The 19,699-nt window shown below is 52.0% G+C and overlaps 8 protein-coding genes across 8 annotated transcripts; 3 read left to right on the forward strand and 5 right to left on the reverse strand.

Moving 5' to 3' along the window:
* Window positions 1-1,899: 1,899 nt before the first annotated feature.
* Window positions 1,900-3,541, reverse strand: M431DRAFT_413091 (hypothetical protein). Its single transcript, XM_024914955.1, has 4 exons — window positions 3,386-3,541; window positions 2,839-3,311; window positions 2,241-2,526; window positions 1,900-2,051 (listed from the first exon to the last, which is right to left on the reverse strand). The coding sequence occupies exons 2-3, from the start codon at window positions 3,191-3,193 to the stop codon at window positions 2,249-2,251; spliced, it is 633 nt and encodes a 210-aa protein (XP_024775610.1). The 5' UTR covers window positions 3,194-3,311; window positions 3,386-3,541; the 3' UTR covers window positions 1,900-2,051; window positions 2,241-2,248.
* Window positions 3,542-5,260: 1,719 nt separating this feature from the next.
* M431DRAFT_412812 (hypothetical protein) lies at window positions 5,261-6,307 on the reverse strand. The gene has a single exon (XM_024914949.1). The coding sequence runs from the start codon at window positions 5,970-5,972 to the stop codon at window positions 5,490-5,492; it is 483 nt and encodes a 160-aa protein (XP_024775611.1). The 5' UTR covers window positions 5,973-6,307; the 3' UTR covers window positions 5,261-5,489.
* A 1-nt stretch (window position 6,308) lies between these two features.
* M431DRAFT_413454 (hypothetical protein) lies at window positions 6,309-7,528 on the reverse strand. Its single transcript, XM_024914956.1, has one exon. The coding sequence runs from the start codon at window positions 7,087-7,089 to the stop codon at window positions 6,571-6,573; it is 519 nt and encodes a 172-aa protein (XP_024775612.1). The 5' UTR covers window positions 7,090-7,528; the 3' UTR covers window positions 6,309-6,570.
* A 501-nt stretch (window positions 7,529-8,029) lies between these two features.
* On the forward strand, window positions 8,030-9,574 carry M431DRAFT_412945 (hypothetical protein). The gene is made up of 3 exons (XM_024914951.1): window positions 8,030-8,589; window positions 8,654-9,351; window positions 9,412-9,574. Exons 1-3 carry the CDS (start codon window positions 8,288-8,290, stop codon window positions 9,486-9,488), a joined length of 1,077 nt encoding a protein of 358 aa, XP_024775613.1. The 5' UTR covers window positions 8,030-8,287; the 3' UTR covers window positions 9,489-9,574.
* On the reverse strand, window positions 9,575-13,292 carry M431DRAFT_412895 (hypothetical protein). The gene is made up of 6 exons (XM_024914950.1): window positions 12,468-13,292; window positions 11,285-11,980; window positions 10,871-11,154; window positions 10,178-10,794; window positions 9,914-10,118; window positions 9,575-9,840 (listed from the first exon to the last, which is right to left on the reverse strand). Exons 1-6 carry the CDS (start codon window positions 12,913-12,915, stop codon window positions 9,661-9,663), a joined length of 2,430 nt encoding a protein of 809 aa, XP_024775614.1. The 5' UTR covers window positions 12,916-13,292; the 3' UTR covers window positions 9,575-9,660.
* Window positions 13,293-13,682: 390 nt separating this feature from the next.
* Window positions 13,683-14,603, forward strand: M431DRAFT_412989 (hypothetical protein). Its single transcript, XM_024914952.1, has 2 exons — window positions 13,683-14,478; window positions 14,553-14,603. The coding sequence occupies exon 1, from the start codon at window positions 13,787-13,789 to the stop codon at window positions 14,276-14,278; it is 492 nt and encodes a 163-aa protein (XP_024775615.1). The 5' UTR covers window positions 13,683-13,786; the 3' UTR covers window positions 14,279-14,478; window positions 14,553-14,603.
* A 1,587-nt stretch (window positions 14,604-16,190) lies between these two features.
* M431DRAFT_494382 (hypothetical protein) lies at window positions 16,191-17,754 on the forward strand (the record flags this gene model as incomplete). Its single annotated transcript, XM_024917244.1, has 4 exons — window positions 16,191-16,573; window positions 16,689-16,933; window positions 17,228-17,472; window positions 17,641-17,754. 4 exons carry the CDS (start codon window positions 16,191-16,193, stop codon window positions 17,752-17,754), a joined length of 987 nt encoding a protein of 328 aa, XP_024775616.1.
* Window positions 17,755-18,522: 768 nt separating this feature from the next.
* M431DRAFT_494383 (hypothetical protein) lies at window positions 18,523-18,822 on the reverse strand (the record flags this gene model as incomplete). The annotated part of the gene is made up of 1 exon (XM_024917245.1): window positions 18,523-18,822. One exon carries the CDS (start codon window positions 18,820-18,822, stop codon window positions 18,523-18,525), a length of 300 nt encoding a protein of 99 aa, XP_024775617.1.
* Window positions 18,823-19,699: the final 877 nt, after the last annotated feature.

Raw genomic sequence — 19,699 nt, forward strand, 5'->3', positions numbered from 1 at the left:
ACAAGGCGTGCAGGGGAATGCATGCATGCACCACGTCGGCTTCAGCTTCTTAGTGCCGAGGGGCAGACAGAATCGCCGTCACGGAAACTCCTAGAATTTGAGAATCGCATTCCACTTATCACTCATCTTGTCCTGCTTCTGGCGAATCGTTTCTCATGTATGGATCCATTGACTTTACCCGTGCATGACAGCGAACCCATGGCTTCCTCTGTTGGGCCTGATGCGCAGAAGGAACAATGTGATAATGTTGCATTGTACAACCTGTCAAAAGCATCTGATGTTAGGGGCAGTATCCAATAGTGGTGTTGCATATCCCTTCTCGTTCCTGCTGGCAACCAGTTTGCTAAGCGAGGTGCAAGATGGGACATGCTGCTTCCATGCAACTTATGTAGACGCCCCCTCTTTGATGCATAGAGTCCTCCGTACATACTGTATGCCACGGTACATGGTATACTTGGATAGATTCCTCCGCGACGGGGTTCATGCAAATACCATTAGTGCGCCAGTACGGCTCCTCCACCTGTCAATGCCTAGATGCAGGAGGCTCACAAAGAATGGAATGTGATGTCGTGCTGTGGTTTGTCCACCTCCGCATATTCTAGTCTGCGGGCATCAAAGCCCTGACTGTCACTTGTGCCACGTTTTTCTTACGCATGATGAACGAAAATGTTAAAGCCTGCTTTATATCCGCAGCAGCGGCTGACTTGCAGATCTCAGGGGCGGCATGTGTCATGGATTGCAAATGACAGAGGCCTAGGGTGTAAGTAATCGTACTGAAGCTATACTCGCATGTTGTGAGTGTGAGTTCCTCTGAGAGACATGGATGCATAAAGTCTCTTGTTGTACTTAGGGGTGTACGAGATGCAAGCCCTAATTCTAACCAATGTTCGGTGTACAATTACGAAGGGGTAAGCACCAAAAACCGTACGGCCTGTCGGAATATGCCCGGCTTGCAGGTACTCAAGCTATGATGACAGGCAGGCTGCATAAATGCCACTTTGCTCTAGATAGGATGGGGTGTTAATCTTTCAGCTGCAAGACTAAACCAGATCGAGATTGTGCTTTAAATATACGATATGGCGTAAAGCAAGCAAGCAAGCTCGGGGCTTTTCCTGGTCGTATTTCTCTTTGCAGATAGCGTCGTGTGTCGCGATGAATGGCATCCACGTCTTGAGTTATTCCCTCAAGATATCCGCGGCGTCGATGGCCAGCAATGTAACTTGCTTGGCCACGCAACGTGTCGGCAGTGACAGATATCACAGTCTCAGCCCCCAATGGCAAGCGGTTGGATATTGTCAGGGTACACGCCTTTCAGTAAACAAATTTGAGCAAGGATGGCCGACTGTAATTGCTCGTAAAGGATCTTCTAAGCAGATAGTTCTCGAAGGGGGGGGTTCGTTGCCACCCCAGGTTCCATCTGCATAATCATCTGCTAGGCTTGAATTAGCGATGTCGGCCACAAAACTTCGTGCTAAGAAATCACCGCAAAACACTCACAATTGTGCCTAATACTGGTAGCCCGACTTCGCCATCATCTCAGCTTTCGGTGAGCTGGGTAATAAGCCATTGGACGAACGGCTTGAGTTAGCAGTGCTGTTAATGAGAGTCCCTGCCAGCTCTCAAGACTGCCTAGGTCGACTATCACCCATCAACGACGAGGACAATTCCCCAGCCAAGCATGACATGTCACTTTAATGAAACAGCATGGGGTGGCTCAGCGACCTCGGCCCCTCTTCATAGGAAAGAGCTGGTGCGTATTTGTGTGATGGCCACTCGAACAATGAATTCTCCATGCCAGGAGCCGAGGTCTGGACAGCCAGGATTCAGAAAGCAGGGTATAAGGGCCTCAAGGAATGGCTTGGGAACGGGAGCAGGGCAACCTACCAGAAAACAATTACAGAAATTTCTTGTTAGAAACCCACAAATGCAATCTTCATCCGGAAGGCTAGATAAGCGGTAGTGAGGGGCTAACTCAGGTGCAACTCCTCGCCCAAGGTAGCTTGGCGCGTCCTAGCTATGAAAGCATTTCTGCCTTGCGAGACCAGTCCCATCTGCCTTCGGTTAGGAAGACTTGGTCGCTTCTCAAAAGTTCTAAAAGAAAGGATTGTGCTGCACAGTTGTGAAAGACATAATTTAAAAACCGGGAAGTGGGTGTCCGGAGCGCCCCATACCTTGTGATGGATAGATATGCGGATGCCATCTCACGAGGTACCCATTGGTGGACGAAAGGATTTGCTCACATTTCATTTCACACATCCAGGCGCTTCAAAGCACTCCATACAGTAGCATCTGTTGTCTTGTGCCCACTCTGGGATCGGTTGTGGGCACGAACGGAGACGCTAACTTGAGGATGCACGACTAACTCTGACGAAGTTGCACGACTTCCATCCAGTTTCTGTCGTCTTGCTTTAACCATGCCAAGTCTGGGGGGCAGAGGATCGTTATAGCGGGACGTAAGCTCTGTGTGACCCAAGGCTGACAAAAGCCGAGCTCCATTTGGAGTTGAATCAGGGATAATGGCAGCATCTTGATGCCAGTCAATTTTGATTTGCAACGCTCGTGGGGTACTAAATTGTCGTCAGTCAAGGAACCCCGCCGCTCGGGTCATCCCGCAGTTTGTTCACACTAGAGCTTGGAGCATAGAGAAGAGAAGAGAAACCATGCAAAAAATGGTGGCAGGCTAGGGTTGGGTGAAAGAGCCATTGCAGTTGGCGGGCGCTAACAAATGGAGGCCTACTGCGGCGTTGCGTTTGATTATACTTCACCAATTCAAGAAGGGGGGCTAACAAGGCCGAAGCTTCAGGGATAGAAGAGAGTAACTCACATTCCACAACTTACGACGGCAGTTCTCGACGCCCTGGCTACTGCTAAGCGACACTTGTACTACTCTGTGTTTCGAGCTTCGTCCTTGGCGCTTGTATTGGCTGGCTATTCCCGACAATAGATGCGGCATTGCTATTATCAGAGGCCCACCGTCGAGTGTACTTGTGTTCCGCGCTTGTATGGTGGAAAAGGCTCTCTGCATAATCTGCTCTTTGCAAGAGTGATATGTGATGGGGCACAGAGGATTGCACCCATTCTCGGATCCTTGGCTTTCCTGATTCGCAAATGAATCTGCAAAGCCTGCCAAGTTTCTCTTGGATGACTGTCCACACGAGAGAAGCGGCCCTGAAGGTGGAAACCCCAAGTTCATTGGGCTTCATAGAAGGTGAAGCTCCCCTAGTTTCACAAATTTTTGTCCCTCATCCTCGGTTGATGGGACGACGAAAGCAAAATGGCCTCCACTGTGGCTCGTACGATGTGTACGTATCCTTTGTCGACATGTCGCACAGACTTGTATGAGCTGCCGTAGACCATCTGGATGGATGCATACCAGGTAGCTTACTAGTCGTAATACAATGCTCGTACACGTAGTATTCTTGGTGCTGATATTTGCTGCCTGCATTTCTTTCTTCGTATTCCAGCAACTTATAAGCACCCGTGGCAACGTCGTAAGTACCTGTTAGGCACGTCTATGTCGCCCGAAAGTGCGAGGTGGGACAGTTGCATGAAATTGAATCTGGTGGAAGCAGACAACGGCCATTGTTCATCTGCACCAACAAGCGGTTGGCGATCTTGTTCATTCCGTGTTCGGCTGTCAGATGCACATGCGGATCTGACGTGTCCTCGTCAACCCGTCTCGATATAGTTTGCTGACGAACGCGCCGCGACGCAGCCGGCGTGGGTCAATAACGGCTAGGTTGTCACTCGTACGAAGCCGATCTAGGCATCTGCTTCTGGTCCAGAACTGGGAAGTATGGCGGACTAGCTGCCGATCAGAGTGTTGGTGTTGTACGGACGTGGTAGTCGATCTGAAGCTGAATCCCCTGATGAGAGAGGAAGAACGTCACAAAATCCTTTTCTGTCGATAGATACTTAGTACTTCGGTACGTAGGGTAGGTGTCTCCTGCCTTCCAGTTTGCATCCCTACTACACGTACCTTTGGTACAATCTGAGGTACTGCAGAAGTATAGCCTAAACAGCCAGGAGGTAAACGTGCCACAATTCTTCAGGCGAGTCTTCTGGGTATGGATCGTACAGGTACGCATTGCCCCGGGCTCTGTGCTCTTCCTGGTACTTGTTGCCTACCAGCGGGCGCTCAGTCGCGTGTCAGTGGGGCCGCGGCTCGCTTTCCTGCCGTTCTTGAGAAAGCCAGGCACAGAGACGTCGATCCGTAGAAGGAGCTGGAAGGTTGGGACAAAGGAACATTGAAAGTTCCTGTATAAGCTTTGAGAGGCACTTTCCTCCAACTTCCCCGGCCAAGTTCCGTACTCGATACACAGCACGTGATGAAATCCAGGACAGGTTTCTTGATCTTTTTTCGTTCTGGCTCTTCTTCTTCGCCTTCAAAAGGTATCCATCTACAGCAACTCGATCAAACGAAGCGTCTTATCGCCGACCCAGACGGCGATCGTGACATGTGAGAATCGGCCCCATCTCGATGCATCATTTTCACAGACAACCATATCCTCGGCGATGAGACACAGCCCCGAAGCTGGAGCATCCAGTCAGATTGACTGCCACCACACCCTCTCCATCTTCCCATCGATTCGGTACACAAGTTGATAGATACATAGTAAGCACGCAAAGCGGCTGGCCTGCTTGGCGAGACGCAGGTGCAGGAGTTGACAAACAAAAGTGTAGATGCCTTGGCCACATCTCCTCGATGACCAAGCGGCAGGCTTGAGACAGTTGCGGCATGTCATTTCCCGGTTCTTACTCAGGGGAAAACCAGATGGTGCTTTCGTGGAGCAAGCCGATCTGGGACTTCCTCCTCATGACTCTGTAGTCCTTCACAAGAGAATATCCGTAAGTAAAGTCTACTCTTGGACACATTTGTATCCACTGATTGTAGCACAAATTGCTAGAATCGAGTCGTTGAGCGCAGACATGGGGTCAATCTCGATCACCAAGCCTCTTCTGCTCGTGATCGTCTTGCGAACCCCTCCCCCAACATCCACCGGAATGCTGCTCCGTACTTCCATACATTAGCTGCATCTACTAACATGCTGCTAGTATTTGCGAGTAGGGCATGCAGTCAGATTTTGTATCCAAGTTTTCCATGGCAAGTATTGCTACTCCGACTTTTCCGTCTAGTTGCCCCTGAACATTCCGATGCAGAGCACGGGGAGCAACGTCCCACACATCTACTGCGTTGTTCCTCCCATTGAACAGATCGATCAGTGCATGCCTGATTAGAGCTCGGCCTTGTCTTGTGGACGTATCACCCACGAATGGCATGAATTGACGCCCCTTTGTAACAAGGCTCTGGAGTTGATGCTCCTGCATATGGTGACACAGGATCGGTACCGACATCAGACCGGGATATCATCTGTCATATTCCTGCAGGCATTGCAAGCACAGACCCCACAACGGCTTTTCACTACTCGTCACTTGTGCTATTGACAGTTGCCATCAAAACGGGGATAACGTCGTCACTCAGCTCAGCGCTAGCAGCAATATTTCCCTTTGCCAAACGAGGGTAGGTCTTGGTACGGAAAATCAGTCAATTGCAAAAGCACCAGCCAGTCTTTGCCACTGTTGAAACCTGCTCGATGAGAAATTTGTACGTCTATACGCCGTGGCTGGTCCCTCCCAGTCGGCATCACTATCAATATTCTTTCTTTCATACCTTTCCAAGGTACGTATGCAGTCTGAAAAAGAGCCCCAGTTGGATGTAACCCCACAGACATAAACTGCCGGCGGCGCAGCACCGCGTTGCCCTGCGCTTGAGGCTCAAGACTCTTGATATGATCGATGGTGCCACGGATATTAGCATAGAAAGCCAACATGTTGTACAACACGCTTCCGCATGCTTCACACGTCGCACTTCGGACCGCGGGTGTATTCCGCCCGGCAGGTCCCCCATCTTCGTATATGCTCCCGGCCGGCCGTCTGTGACGTAGCACGAACAGACAAGACAATCTTCCCATATCTGCTCTCCGCTAGAGCTCCGATTACAACCGTAACGGAGGATTTAACACCAAAGAGGCAGTCGCAGTGCCATGAGCAACGGCCCCGCCACTCGCACAAGACTTTGCTTGTGTGTATTCAAAAACTTTCCGATATTTGACCAGCAACAAATAATTCCCCGTTCATCACAAGGATCATCTGGGGCGGTGCCGCAGAAGATTACAGCACAATGATGCAGGGGCCGTGGGGTGTGTTGAGCGAGCCGAAACCAATATGGTGGATCGAGCCCTATTCATTCGCTTGTAAGGGTAAGCAGTGGGCGGCTATTTTGATGAAGCTACTGGTGCTAATACTAAGCAGGTCGTATGCGGACAGATAGTCGGTCTGTCAGCCAACGTTCTTAGTAGGAGTGCAGTATGCATCGGCGGTTGGAGGTTGCTGTTAGTTATCCATGCAGCTGTATTCGTTCGGTATCAAGGCGCAACTCTTGCGTTCCAATTGCCTGCATACATGCCCGCTTGGGAATCAATGGGTGTGAGGCAATGAGCCTTATCTGGTGCTTGGTCAGGTCCATGGAAATCGAGATCGACTTGGTTGTCGTTTAGATATTCGCCATCCTCATCCCACTCGCACCAAGTGCCCAATTGAGCTTTTCGAGAGACCCACGCCACCCATTTGCATTGCCCTGCCTTTGCAAGCGACTGATTTGCATATTTCTTTCGCTCCACTAGAGCTGCGGGCTCGTACCTGTACTTCATGTGTACAAGGCGGACCTGAGCAACTGGACATCTCCGGATGTTCTGCATTATCTTTTGAGCTGCACCGGTAAGTGTGCAGTACCCATTCTGAGCACCACCGCGACAGGCATGAGCAATGCAAGTATGAGTAGGAACTCAGTGAAAGCATTGGATACGTAAACGATGGACGGAAGTGATTGACAATGGAACAACGCATTGTTTTGGAGTATAAAAAGAATAATATACTAAATACTAGCTTTCGCTCGGCCCGCGCCGAAGGGGACGACGCCCTCAAGCCACCATCTCGATATCTCCATTTGGAATACCAATGCCTACCTGAAGAAACGACGAACCAGCTCGGCCATCTATTGATGCCCAGCGGCGACGAGGCTTCACACATAAACTTGTGCTTTATTCACTCCTATTGTCACAGACAACCACAATGGCTTCGCATCACCAAGACACGTGGTGGCGCAGCAATGGGATTTCCAATGCCCTCTAGCATTTGCAGAAGCACCTCGAGATATGACAGAGCACAAGTATCGACTGTGATTGCATGTATGCGCTGGCCTGCTTGGGGAGTACGGGGATCCTTAGAGTCCAACCCCAGCTGAGGAAGCGAATGCAGTTGGTTCGGACGTGGCTCCGTTGAAAAGCTACCCTCCCTTCTCTTCTCTTCTCTTCTCTCGCCGTCGATGATGGACCAACGGTGCAGCAGACGAAGTAAATGGTTGACACCAAGTCTCCATCTAGGTGCAGGACAGCGGCATCATATACTACTACAAGTACCCGTAAGACTCGCTTCATGCAGCTCCGGAGCGCGGTACAGTACGAGTACTTGCCCCCCTCCCAATTCCTCAACGGTGGCTCGTCTCGACAGGGGGGCACATATTTACGCGCGGTGGCACCCCTCCCTCTACTCCATATACAAGCGGGCTAATGTAAGTCGAACCTCATCCGGCCATGCCCCGGCAGGACCCTAAGTTCGCCTCACCACCAGGCGGGCCTGTGAGGTTTAAAGTCCTCCGGCTGGCTACAGCAGCTTGGTGGAATGCCATGTACCAACAGTTTGTAGGGTTGAGGTTGTCATCCTGCCAGGCCCATCCTGGACAGCACCTTATCCTATTACGGCCCTTCTGGCCAAGCACCGCATATATGCACACACGCGGCGGCTTGACAGGCTGGTGGGGGGATGTAGGGTGTGCGACAAGAGGAATCAGAGCTCGACCTCACCGCAGAGCTCTATCAGTTCCTCTGCGTTTCCCGGCGAAATAGGAGATGAGTAGTCTACATCTCTACCCAGCAGGTAGAGCTGGGTCCATGCTTTGTTCTTCATTCCTCTCTGAATACCACCCCGGTCTCTCTCCTGTCCTCTCCCATTCACGCATTTACCTTGGGGCTGCAGCAGTGAGTAAGAGCAGCGACCGACACACTAAAAGGCTGTTGTCCGCTGCCATATTCTCGACATAAAAACTCGAGGATATCCCAGTATAACGACCTGGAGCCAGAGCAGAATTCGACTGCAACAGCAAACTGTGCTATCTTGCGCCAGCTTTTGATTCGAATAACCGATCACCACCATATATCAGATACGCATCATGGCTTTGCGGCATGAGATCCCTGGTCACGGCGACGTCATGGACATAGGCGGAAGCCGAATGCACGAGGATCTTGGAGAGAGACTCTCCAGGGTCCTCACGGCTGTCTATGGCCCCAATGCCAAGCCAACTCTCCCAGATGAGCTCCTGTATACTGATATGGGACTGCCCATATGGAACGAGATCATTTTCACCCCTGAGTTCTACCAGACACACGACGAGATTGCGCTCTTTGATGCTCACGGCAGCGACATCGTTGGGCAAGTCCAGCCTGGTGTGACCATGATTGATCTTGGAGTCGGGTAAGTCTCAACAGGATCAATCGTCAAGGGATCATATGATCTAACAAGCTCCATAATGATTCAGTGACACTCGTAAAGTGGAGCATTTGTTGGCTGCTTTTGAGAAAGCGCAGCAGAAAGCCACCTACTTGGCTCTGGATATCTCTAAGGCCTCGTTGGAGCACAGCGTGGGCTACCTTCTCGATAAGCATTCGGCAGCGGATGCAAAGGTAACTTGTGCAGGGCTGTGGGGAACATTCCAAGACGGGATGGCCTATGTCCAAGGCATTGAGGGCCAGAGACTGTTTCTCTCGCTGGGCTCAGTGCTTTGCAATGACCCTTGGCCAGAAGCCTTGAGCCATCTCAAGTACTGGGCCAAGGCGCTCCGGCCAAATGATTTTCTCTTGGTAGGAATGGATGCCCACTTGCTGCCTAACGATAAGGACAAGATCTGGGCGGCCTATCATTCCAGAGACGACCTATACCATCAATTCTTCCTGAATGGCTTTGAGCAAGTGAACAAAGCGATTGGAGAAGAGTGGTTCCAAGAAGAAGATTGGGACTTCATGGCGCAACTTGAAGAAGAGCCCACAAACCGGCATCGATTCTTCTTCCGTGCCAACAAGGACGTCACGATCCACAAGCTTGGACGGACCATCAAACAGGGTGAAGAGCTAGACTGGTTCGACTCTCACAAATATGGAGAGGAGAGCGTTCGACTCATGTGCCATAAGGCGGGACTGAGTGTGATAAGTGTCTGGCAAGCACCAAACTCTGAATTTCGTGAGTCATCGACTGTTTTCCCCTTTCTCGGTCTGCCTTTGCTAACAATCTGTCTCGTAGGGCAGTACCTTTTAAAAATGAAAGGGGGGCAGGACCAAAGAGATGATGGGGACAGCGCCGTATCAGGGCTGATTTAATAATGCTTTGGACTGCCGGATACTTTTCATTGTTTGCTCCCTTAGATTGGACTTCTGAGCAATTGGCGAGAAAGGCGATGCTAGACCAGGTCGTGTCGGAGACTGGAGAAGGTGCCAGTCTAAATAGATAGGCTTAGATAGACTTGATGAGACCAATTGATATCCTCACCCTTTAGGTCAAGCATAGTATCTCGGACTCGTGGTCTTGCACGCGTTTGACTAGATGCTCCCACCATGGAATTCTTTTGCCGACATCTTCATCGAGCTTTCCTTTGGCAGGCGGCTTCAAGTTGGGATCAGAGTCAATCCACGTCCAGATTCGTTTCAATGCCTCATAAAGTGGAGGAACACTCTATATCAGACATACGGAGTCAGCGCTTCGGAAAAAAATAAGTAGAGTGGGTGGAAAGGGAAGCTCATCTTACACTTCTCACTGGAGTGCTGGTGACTTTTTCAAACCACGTCTGCGCAACGGAAGCGTGCTCAGGATCTGTAGCAAGCATCCCCAGAAGGAAGACTGGAAATAGAGGCGCTTGGGCAGTGAAGTTGTAACCTGAAGTTGGCATAATGTTTATACATTTGGCAAGATCAGATAGGTTATCCAGAACCTCTGGGTGATTCCGGGGCTTCCTATAAAGATTCCATTTGTTAAAAACGATTTATACTCCGTAAAGTGAAAGCCAGCTCACCTTAAAGCACGACACTGTAGATAAATCATGGCTGAAATTCTCCAGGCCTCCGCAGTGACTTCGGTCATATGGCATGCGGTTTCAATAACATAGCCTTCAGGAGCAGCGCGCACCATTTCAATAGTCTGCGGCAGATCTTTGGCTTCTTCCCAAGGCGCGGCGTCGGGAGCGCTGCTCCATTGCCTCATTTGGAGCAGCTCTGCGAGCAGAAACCGGGCAGTGAGTGGAGCGACTGGACTTTCAGGGTCCTGATAAAGACGCGCGGCGAGGTATGAGATTTGGCTCAGCGAATGAAGCAGCTTCTTGGAGAAGCCGCATCCGCCGTGAATCTCATACATGTCCTCCATGTTCCCGTAGAGGAGCCAGCCGAAGCGAGAGGACTCTTTCTGTGGATCAAAGGTATATGGAGACTTGAGCGGCGTCATGATCTGCGAAAGGACGACGGCTCTGCCGACAATGATTGACTGGGAGATACGAAGGGAGGACGACTGAACATTGGTTTGTGACCAGAATCGCGACCCTTCGTCGATTGATTCGAGAAAATGTTCGCATTGCTTGAAGCCCTCCAGCCAACGTGGAGACTGAGGTCGCTTGCGACGGCGCTCAGTATAGACAATCTGTAAAGAATGAGACCCAACTAGTTAGAATCGCTCAAAAGTATTGAAAATGCAAACACTTTGCAAAGCCACTTACGTCTTGCATCGATAAGATAGAAGTAATGGTGATCAGCTCGCTGGTTTCTTCAGTAGTAGGATTCGTTTTAGCGAGTAGTTGGCTCAGACGTGCCTCGGCCTTTGCAAACTGAAGGCTAATGCGCCGACTTATTTCTTCCAATGGCTGGTAGTCATAGACATATATGCCGGCGAGGCTCTGCATCGCGAAGAGCACGCCGTCGTTCCCCTCCATGGGAGCAAAATCCTGCAACCATGAGTTTGTTTTGCCCAGAATACTCCGGCCAGGACACCAATTCCTGATATCTATGTTCCCCGAAAAAGTCAGGATGCGCAAACCTAAACTAAAACCATTGGTGTAGTCTGCATGGGAATTGTAATGGAGAAAAGTGAGGGATGTGAAATGCCTTGAGGAAGTCAGGAGTTTTCAACCTACAAAATGCCCAAAGCTGCCTATCTATCTTATCCATTTTCGAAACCAGCCCAAAATGTGACGGTAACATGCGAGGAGCGAGAGACGATGAATGGCTAGCCCAACCGTGGGAGCTCCAGGGATGAGAAGAAGGAGATGTGACAGTGTAACTCGACCCTGCAGACGGCAATGTGCCGTCTGAGAAAGACAGCGAGCGGTCGGATCTCCTCTGAGAGTTCAATAAAATCGCAGTAGCTTGTGATAGTTGTTTTGCGTACTGATGCGAGTGGCGATTAGAAGCAACCAAAGACGATGATGACTGGGTTGAAGGTCTGATGATCTCCTCTACTTGGTCATCATCAGCATCATTACTAGGCTGGGCAACAACCGATACAGAAGACGAGCGCCCGCCCTGCGTTCTGCGCTGCGGCCAGTTGAATTTGATGTATGAATTGACTGTGCCATCCGAGGGACGGCTGAAGCGCCGGGACGTTTGTACATAGCTTGATACACAATCTTTAAACGGACTGACGAATCTATGTGACCGTGATTCGAATTTGGAGGAGTTGTGCCCCTGTTCAGCTTGGGAAGATACGACCTGCTCAACAATGGCTGAGACAAACAGATCTTGGGGCGACTGGGATTCTCGCTCTGGAGAAATGGAATTGCTCGAAGAGCCATGGTCTGACGATACGAGATCGATCTCCACGGGCGGCCGTACTAGATTTAAATGTCAGTTCTTGATATTCAATATTAGGGGCCATGGCCCAAAACAAGGAGTGGTAGTTGAATAAGTGCAGAGGAAAAATGATGGAATAAAGTAAAGTGTAATTCGCACGAGTGAATTGGGATTACTAGCAAAGGGAAATAGTGCGAGGAAGAAATTGGTATGGTACCGTGTGGCATTCTGCGGTGACAGAAAGGAACCTTGTTCCTTTTTCTCGTCGGATAGGTGCAGAGATCCATAAGAAAATATTAGATATGACAGATAGATAGTAGTTTTGGGCCAACACAGATCGCGTGGCGTGGTAAGACAACAGGGAGTGTTATGTGTACATATATGTACGAGGGGCAGCGAGTAGTACAAAAAGATAAAAGGCGTAATGGTGCATGCAATGCCAGGGAATTGTAAGACAGGGGAGGGTGGTTCCCAAGCTGGCGTGGGGTAGCATTGCCACAGCGTAGCATCTGCTTGCACTTGACTTACCACTGTCCAAAGGTATCAATGTCATTTCAATTGGCCTGTCTACTGCTTCTGCGGCCATATGGATTTGCTCTTGCGTCGGCCAAGGCAATGTCGACATCGAATTCAAAGAAGATGTTGATTCAGTCGAGGCCGGAGAGGAACCGGCGTCAACCGGCACTTGCAAAGGGGGCCGGGACGCCCCAGCGCCGGAGGCGGCGGCACGGCCGCCCCCACGGCTGCGGACACGGCGACGGACACGGCGTCCACCACGGGCGCCACTGCCAGAAGGGATAATATGAAAAGCAGGAACTGCAGCAGCCGCAGCAGCCGCCTCCGCAGGGTCTGGCGCAGGCCGGAGCGTCCGCTGGCGAGTGCGATCTTGGGATTGAGAGTGCGGATGCGAGGGCTGCGTGTGTGGCGCCAGCTTGATGCGCTTGGCCGGGCGCCCTTGATCCAACGAGTCTCCCATCTGGGCGAGTCAGGTGCTTACTGGAAGCGAAGAGACCAGGCTCGCGTGGCAACGAGGATTCGGGACGCCTTGATTAGAACCGTAGGCCGCAGACACACGCCAGGCTTGTCAATGGTGGGCTCACGGACGTCGGACAGGAACACGCGCACACATGCACACACGGGCCAGGGTGTGGGTGTCACTGAGCCTGGACGACAACGAAAGGCAGGCTGGCGGTGGACCATGCACAATTAATAAACCCGATCGCCAATTACCAGTCGGCAGTGGCCTCGCGAGAAGAGTATTTGCCGGGCTATACCAAGTATGACCACAAGCGGGCGTTTCATCCACGGGCTCGGCCAGCCGGGTCAATCAGAAGCCACCCTGTGGCTTTGGCGATCAGATCTGGCACTGTATCTTGTTTGTAAAGAGTGAGTAAGATGACCATTAGGGCGTGTAAGTGTATGAATCGTGTGTGAGATCGTGTGTGTGGGGAGAGGAAACTCTTCGGTAAAACGACCGGGCTCTGACCTCCACAACAGCCCAACGGGAGGAAACAACAGAGAGGCATGCGGTGAGATTCAAAGCGAAAAGAGGCAGAAAGAGAGGGCCAGTTACCGGCAGAAATGCCAAGACAGTTGGTTGGGAGAGGAAAGTTGTTGTCTGCATAGACCAAGTAACTAAATACAACGTACCAGGTGGCGTGTGCTGCCAAATGCAGGCATGTAGGTATCAAGGGCAGAGAGGCGGATTAAGTGCGTGCAGCAGGTTCAATAAGCTCGGGACACAACTAATACACAGACTGGCTCGGCAACGCAACAACCGTTGAGACTAACGCGAGAATGATCAGATACCATAAGGGTACTCGTACCAACAGAGCGATTCGTCCAATATGGGGATGGAGTGCAGGATTGGCCGAGGGGTGGCGGGCTGGTACTTGCTCGGGCCCAGGGGTGGTAGGGGTAAAATGAGAAAAGAGAAAACAATGCGCGTGAGGATACCCAAAAAAAAATCTGCAGCGGCCAACTTGGGCTTCCGACTCAGCCGGCGACGATCTGGGGTGTTGGATCTGATGCGCCGAGAGAGGCAACAAGAGGATAAGATTGGGGCGGAGTGGAAGAGGAGGAGGAGGAGGAGGAGGAGGAGTAGAAGAGAAAAGAGAAAACAAGGAAAGCCGAGAATCGGCGGAAAACTTTTCTCACGCTTTCTCTCTTTTCTCGTGAGGGGAGCAAAGATAAAAGGGCCCATGGAGGAGCCAGAATCCACCGGACAAGACACCAAGACCCCCTCGTGCCGGCATCAACTGGGTATGCGAGAGAAGAAGTGGCACTTACCCACGAAGCTCCGCTTGGGAGAGAATATAGCCGCATTAAACGGTCCCTGAAGATCGGAGGGACCAACTCGAGTAATCAAAAGTGTAAAGGCGTCGCGATAATACGAGCGGGTGTTACTCGCACTCCGGGCAGTGGTAGCAGTACAAAGCAGTCAGATGGAGAACCAAACCCCCGGGGCAACGCGTGAGCTTTGGCTGATTCCTTTATGTATTCTGGATTTTGGGGGGATCTAGGGAAGAGTCAAAAGTTTGTAGGTCCAAGGACATCTTATTCGAACTCTCTTCGTCCTGCTAAGCGTCGATTGTCTGTTACGCTTAGATGCAGCGTCTCCCCAAAAGAGGGTGCGTATAGCAAGGGCATGACCGGGCCCTTGGAACCTGGAGATGGCCATAATTTCTTTTGCTTGGGGGGCTTGTACTGTACAAAGCCCCGTTTCTGCACCAACGTGATGCTTCCGGCGTACTGGTGCCCTCTAAAGCCTCACGATCGCGCTGTCCGACCAGGATGCTCATGATCGGGGCCAGGGTCCTGGCCTCACCGAGTGGAGAAGTGCTGTGCCATCCCTGCAAGAAGGGATTGCTTGTTGCAGCTGGCGGTCCTCCAAGCTTCCCCAAGGACCGTCCAGATGATCGACGAGCAGCCAATCCGACAATGGCCTAACGCACATGGAGACACGGCTCGCATACCGGTGTGCAGGGGTCGAGGCCTTTACTGCTTCTGGTGCTTTAGCGTGGCCAGCTCACGGCAGGTCGAATGGCGCTTTATTGTTGTCTCTTCTCTCGCCAGCTCCTCGACGCCTCAGGTTATCGCGGCCAATCAACGGCCTGGCTCCTGCGACCACCCAAGTGCTGCACCATTTGCTGTGATTTGCCTCCCCTCCAGGCTCAAAAGGGGCCGCCATCCGTCTGTGACGCCGTGAAGCTCGCTTCTGTTGCACAGCCCGAGGCTGCTGGCGTTTCCTGATCTCTCTTTTGAGCCCCCTCCTTCTTTGCCGTCTCCTGCTCGCTCGGACGGGTATTTCTGCTCCTGGCCCCAGCCATCGCCACCCCCATCTTCTGCCCGTTCCTATCCTCTACTGTCGTCCCTCTGGTCTCTGCCGCCCTCTCAGTCGGTGCGGAGTCGGGTGGGTAACACAAACCAAGCCATTGGCCTCACGATCCTTTGCACTCAAGGCAGGGGTGGCCATCATCGAGCCAATCACAGGCATATCAGTCACAGAGTGGCCACTAAGCTCAGCCGAATCAAGACCCCTAGTCCCTCTCCATCTCAAGCCCACCCAAGAGAAAAGACACAGACATGGGAAATCCCATCGCCCCGTGATTATTCATCCTTCCCATTCCCATTCCATCAGCGAGAGAGCCTCACCTCACTTGCGAGTGGGACGCCGGAGTGCTCACTAAAAAAGAGCACACACGACGGCCCCTTTCCCTTTGCCCACTTGGCTTGGACCTACGCAACTCCAACGGCGGCTTTCGGATCGGTCCCTTACTTAGTTCATTTTTGCTTGAGCCGTCAGTCACCGGGTCGCCACAAGGCTGGCCGGGTTCTGCTGCCTCTTGTCCTGGGTTGCGACCCACGGGACCAACCACGGGAAGGCTACTCTAAGTCTCAGCCATCGTCTGTCCTATTTGAATCTCGTCATCGTTTCTAGCCCTCGGGTGGTGCTGCTGCCAGTTATATCGGCTTGGTGTCAGCGAGCGAGTGAGCCCGAGCGTGAGCGGGGCGATTGGAGAGCAAGCGATCGGCTCAATCAATCGCCAACGCTAGAGCTGGGGATCGGGCAGAGGTGAGGTTTTACTTCAGCCTCATGGCCTGATAGGGGAGGCTCCCCTGGGACAGAAAAAACTCGTGGTTCTAGACTGTCTACTCTCCAGAGTGCCGAGTAGTATATCCCAGGCTAAAGCCTCCGTTTCTTATCCAGAAGCTGGAAGTCCTGTAATACAGGTGGTGTCAACTCACACTATGCCGCCACTCAGCACCACGCATGTCTTCAAGTTTGGACTTACTACGCCGCCTGCAACTGAGTCTCTGGAAGAACTGATTCAACAGCACCTCAAACAAGCCGCTCGCAAAGTTGAGCTGGCTGCGGGTGACTTGTTCTCTGCCTCTGTCCCGTCGTCGGAGTCGTGCTCAGCCGAACCACGAGATGTCGCCGCTCTGGTGACCGAGATGGGAGACTACCTAGCTCGAACTGCCATGATATGGTCCTCTCTCATTCAAAGTCTCATCCAGGGACCTCACATTGACCAGGTTACTCTACAAATACTAGAGAAGTCTCGAGCAGACACCCGGGTTTCAGACCTCGCCGCATCCGTTTCCATGGACGTGACCCTTAGTCGTCTTCGGTATGTATATGTTTTCTTCTTCAGCCACTTCGTTCTCCTTCCTCACCTTTTGTTCTTCCCTTGTCAACATGTAGGCAATGGCACAGACTAACCATATCATGGCTATGGCGTGCAGCAAGATGCGCGACCTGGCAGAGCAGTACGCTCGAGATGTCCAAACAGTATGGACGGTTGGAGGCAGGAGGTCGAGTCTGGCTTCACACGCGCCCCGGATGTCCATCTCGTCACACGACGGCCCCCCATCCGCTGCCCCATCGGTGACCTCATCGGCGACCTCGTTGGACATGCAAGAGGCGCCTGATACGCTCTCGCGCGCACCTAAACGTCGCAAGCAGCTTCCCGATGCCGCCGCTGTACAGCGTGAACGAGCGGCGGCGGCGCCACATCCACCACTGCCGCCGCTCCCGCTCTTACCGCCGGCTTCATCACTCTTATTACCGCCCATCTTATCAGATGCCGCAGACTCAACTGGACCGGCGCCGAACAACCCACCGCCGAGACCGCCGAAGCTATCAAGGGCTGCGGCCAGGAGAGAGGCCGAAGCAAGGCCATTACTAATTTCAACGCCAATGGCCCCAATACCAATAGCAGCATCGGCCACGGCGTCTGAATCACCACCAACGCCTCCACCACCAGAAACCCCAGTGTCCGTAGCAACGCCGGCGTCAGACGCGACGGCAACTGGGGCAAATCCTCCAGAGCAAGATGAGTCAGACGACTACTCGGATGAGAATGAATTTGCGGGCATCAACATGAAGGCCTTGAAGCAGCGAGGCAAAGGGAAATACTACTGCCCCAGGGGGCATCAATGCGACAAAGGCGGGGTCGATAAACATGGCAACCTGATACTTTTCGATCGTAACTCATCTTTTGCGTATGTAGTCATCTCCCCATTCAGCGTGTGGCGCATGGCAAACTCCCATTCCCTGCTTCCCTCTGCCCCAGGAGTTTTGGAAAGTCAAGAGGCCCTGCTCCCGAACACAAGCGGAAGAGCACCTGCGACATGTGCTTTGGTGGACATGTTTGCTAATATATCATGCAGGCAACACTGTAACAAACATCGAAAGCCCTGGCGGTGTGATGTGCCTGGCTGTCCGAATCCTCCCAAGAAGCGTCGGTTTGCGCGCCGTGACGGACTGGAGCGTCACAAAGCCACAGTCAAGCATTACTTCATGACGTGAGTAGGAGAAGACTCCCTCCTCCTTGTGCAACCAGATTGGCTTACAAACGCGTAATGCGTAGACAGATATGAGAATGATGTTCCATCTCAAGACCATGAAGAACCAGGGTGGGGAGGGAAAATGAATGTGCTGCAGGGATCACACGATGGAATCAATCACAGGTGACGGGCGAAAACTGCCAGTCAGCTCTTGTGATTCTGCAGAACGAGGCCAGCTGGGCCTGACGATCTCACAACGCGCCTCAACAACAAGTGTAGCGCCTTCTCAAGGATCGGTTCCGTCAGCTAGAGAAGGGACACAGCACTGGCGAAAGCGGAGTCGAAACGAGTCGGTGAGGCTGGCTTAGATGCCGTCCCCACGCCCACGGCTCTCCCCGAGTCCGCGCCCTGTTAGTTCCAACGCCATCCAAAGGTGGATCGGGCTATCATTGCCCGTCTCTTAGCCCCCGATGTCACGGTACCCGTCGGACCCCCGTACACACTAATTTTGTCTTTTGCGCTATCAGGACTTGGTGGCTTGCGTCCAATTTGATTACCCCTGTTTTGCCAAGCAAGGGAGGGTTGGTTTCGTTGCTTTTCTTTTCTTTTTCTTGGTGGCGCTATGTTCTTGCTTTGTTTAGTACAGCATCGGAAAACGCAACTCGCTCTGAGTGGCTAGATTATACGAGGATAACGATGACGACGAAGACGGTGTCAGGCTAACTGACAAAACTATTGGGTTTAATAACACACGGGACGGAATAAAAAGGAAGGGCAAGATAGCGGGCGTTTAGTTAATTCGAGGGGCGGGGCCACCCATGTACATGTTTCCGCATCCTGGAGAGCTGAACTCTGGGATCTGTCCATGACTTCTCTTTGTGGATATACTTCCCAAAAGAAAAAATAGAGCTGATACGATCCATTGACCCTTAATGTTCCGCAATGATAACCGTAAGCCAGGGGGGAGGATGCGAGGCAGGTTTTTTCCGGACCCGAATTGTGTACTCGCCCGACCAGGAGGCTGGTTGTTCAAGGTGGTTAACTGACTGGGTTCCAGCGTTTCGAGTGCTGGTTGAGGGGACGGCTCCATTCATTGGGCTTCAACGCCCATGATGCCTGATGAACTGATGCCAGGTCGCCTGCCGTCGCTTCCCAATCCAGGGAGTGCACCTTGTCCTAGGAAGGGTTTGCCCGTACTCTAAGCCTCATGCGGAGAGGAGAGAGCATTTCCAGAAAAAAGAAAAGCAAACATCGTGTAACACATAGAGTGTCAGACAGCGGGCCGTATGTAATCGTATCCCAAATCGTGCCCAATATTACCATCTGAGCCTCGTGTATTTCCTCCCAATCTCTCATCTCAGGCCCAAAATCACAAGGAAGTCTGCTGCTGCACTGCCCCCGCTTCTCGCCCTTATTTCTTTTGGCGTTTTCATATCATGAATCAGGTCACGCGGTGATGCAAATTGCACTCTGCATGAATCCTTGGGTTTTGCAATGCATTTCTCTTGACCGGTCAATCTAAAAATACTGACCGGTCAATGATGCCAGCCCTATCCAGCAAATGGGAGCAGAAGTACCCACCAACAGACGCACATGGTGCATGCGTGATGACAACAGGCCCCGCGAGCTTGGTGGATCCCGTGTAAATGTGTGTGAGTCGTGCCGGGAGTAGAGTACAGACACGAAAACTTCTCAGGCACTATTGCAACACACTATCAAAGGTCGAAAAATAGCCGATAGACGGCGTGGGGGGGGGGGCAACTGACACCGAGTTCTCGGAGACTCTCCACGTGTGTCCTCCAATTCACGAGACATGTACTGTTTGAAGAGCTGAATGTTCTCCAGTAAAGCGGATGCCCCGTACCCAGCTTTGAAAATCGAAAGCCTAATAGTAGGTAGTACAGAGTACGTTCCGGAAAAAACTGGAAAATCACAACGGCTAGTGGTTCTCTGCACTCTCTTCTAGC

Source organism: Trichoderma harzianum (assembly GCF_003025095.1).
Source record: "Trichoderma harzianum CBS 226.95 unplaced genomic scaffold M431scaffold_5, whole genome shotgun sequence".
NCBI lineage: Eukaryota > Fungi > Ascomycota > Sordariomycetes > Hypocreales > Hypocreaceae > Trichoderma > Trichoderma harzianum.

Coding starts and splice junctions, on each gene's coding strand:
- M431DRAFT_412945 (XM_024914951.1), top strand. CDS start 8,288: ATGGCTTTGCGGCATGAGATCCCTGGTCACGGCGACGTCATGGACATA. Junction 8,590..8,653: donor ATGATTGATCTTGGAGTCGG/GTAAGTCTCAAC, acceptor ATAATGATTCAG/TGACACTCGTAAAGTGGAGC. Junction 9,352..9,411: donor AGCACCAAACTCTGAATTTC/GTGAGTCATCGA, acceptor TCTGTCTCGTAG/GGCAGTACCTTTTAAAAATG.
- M431DRAFT_412812 (XM_024914949.1), bottom strand. CDS start 5,972: ATGGGAAGATTGTCTTGTCTGTTCGTGCTACGTCACAGACGGCCGGCC.
- M431DRAFT_413091 (XM_024914955.1), bottom strand. CDS start 3,193: ATGAACTTGGGGTTTCCACCTTCAGGGCCGCTTCTCTCGTGTGGACAG. Junction 2,527..2,838: donor GGGCGTCGAGAACTGCCGTC/GTAAGTTGTGGA, acceptor ACTGGCATCAAG/ATGCTGCCATTATCCCTGAT.
- M431DRAFT_412989 (XM_024914952.1), top strand. CDS start 13,787: ATGGGGATGGAGTGCAGGATTGGCCGAGGGGTGGCGGGCTGGTACTTG.
- M431DRAFT_413454 (XM_024914956.1), bottom strand. CDS start 7,089: ATGTGTGAAGCCTCGTCGCCGCTGGGCATCAATAGATGGCCGAGCTGG.
- M431DRAFT_412895 (XM_024914950.1), bottom strand. CDS start 12,915: ATGGGAGACTCGTTGGATCAAGGGCGCCCGGCCAAGCGCATCAAGCTG. Junction 11,981..12,467: donor ATTGATACCTTTGGACAGTG/GTAAGTCAAGTG, acceptor ATTTAAATCTAG/TACGGCCGCCCGTGGAGATC. Junction 9,841..9,913: donor CCAGCACTCCAGTGAGAAGT/GTAAGATGAGCT, acceptor TGTCTGATATAG/AGTGTTCCTCCACTTTATGA.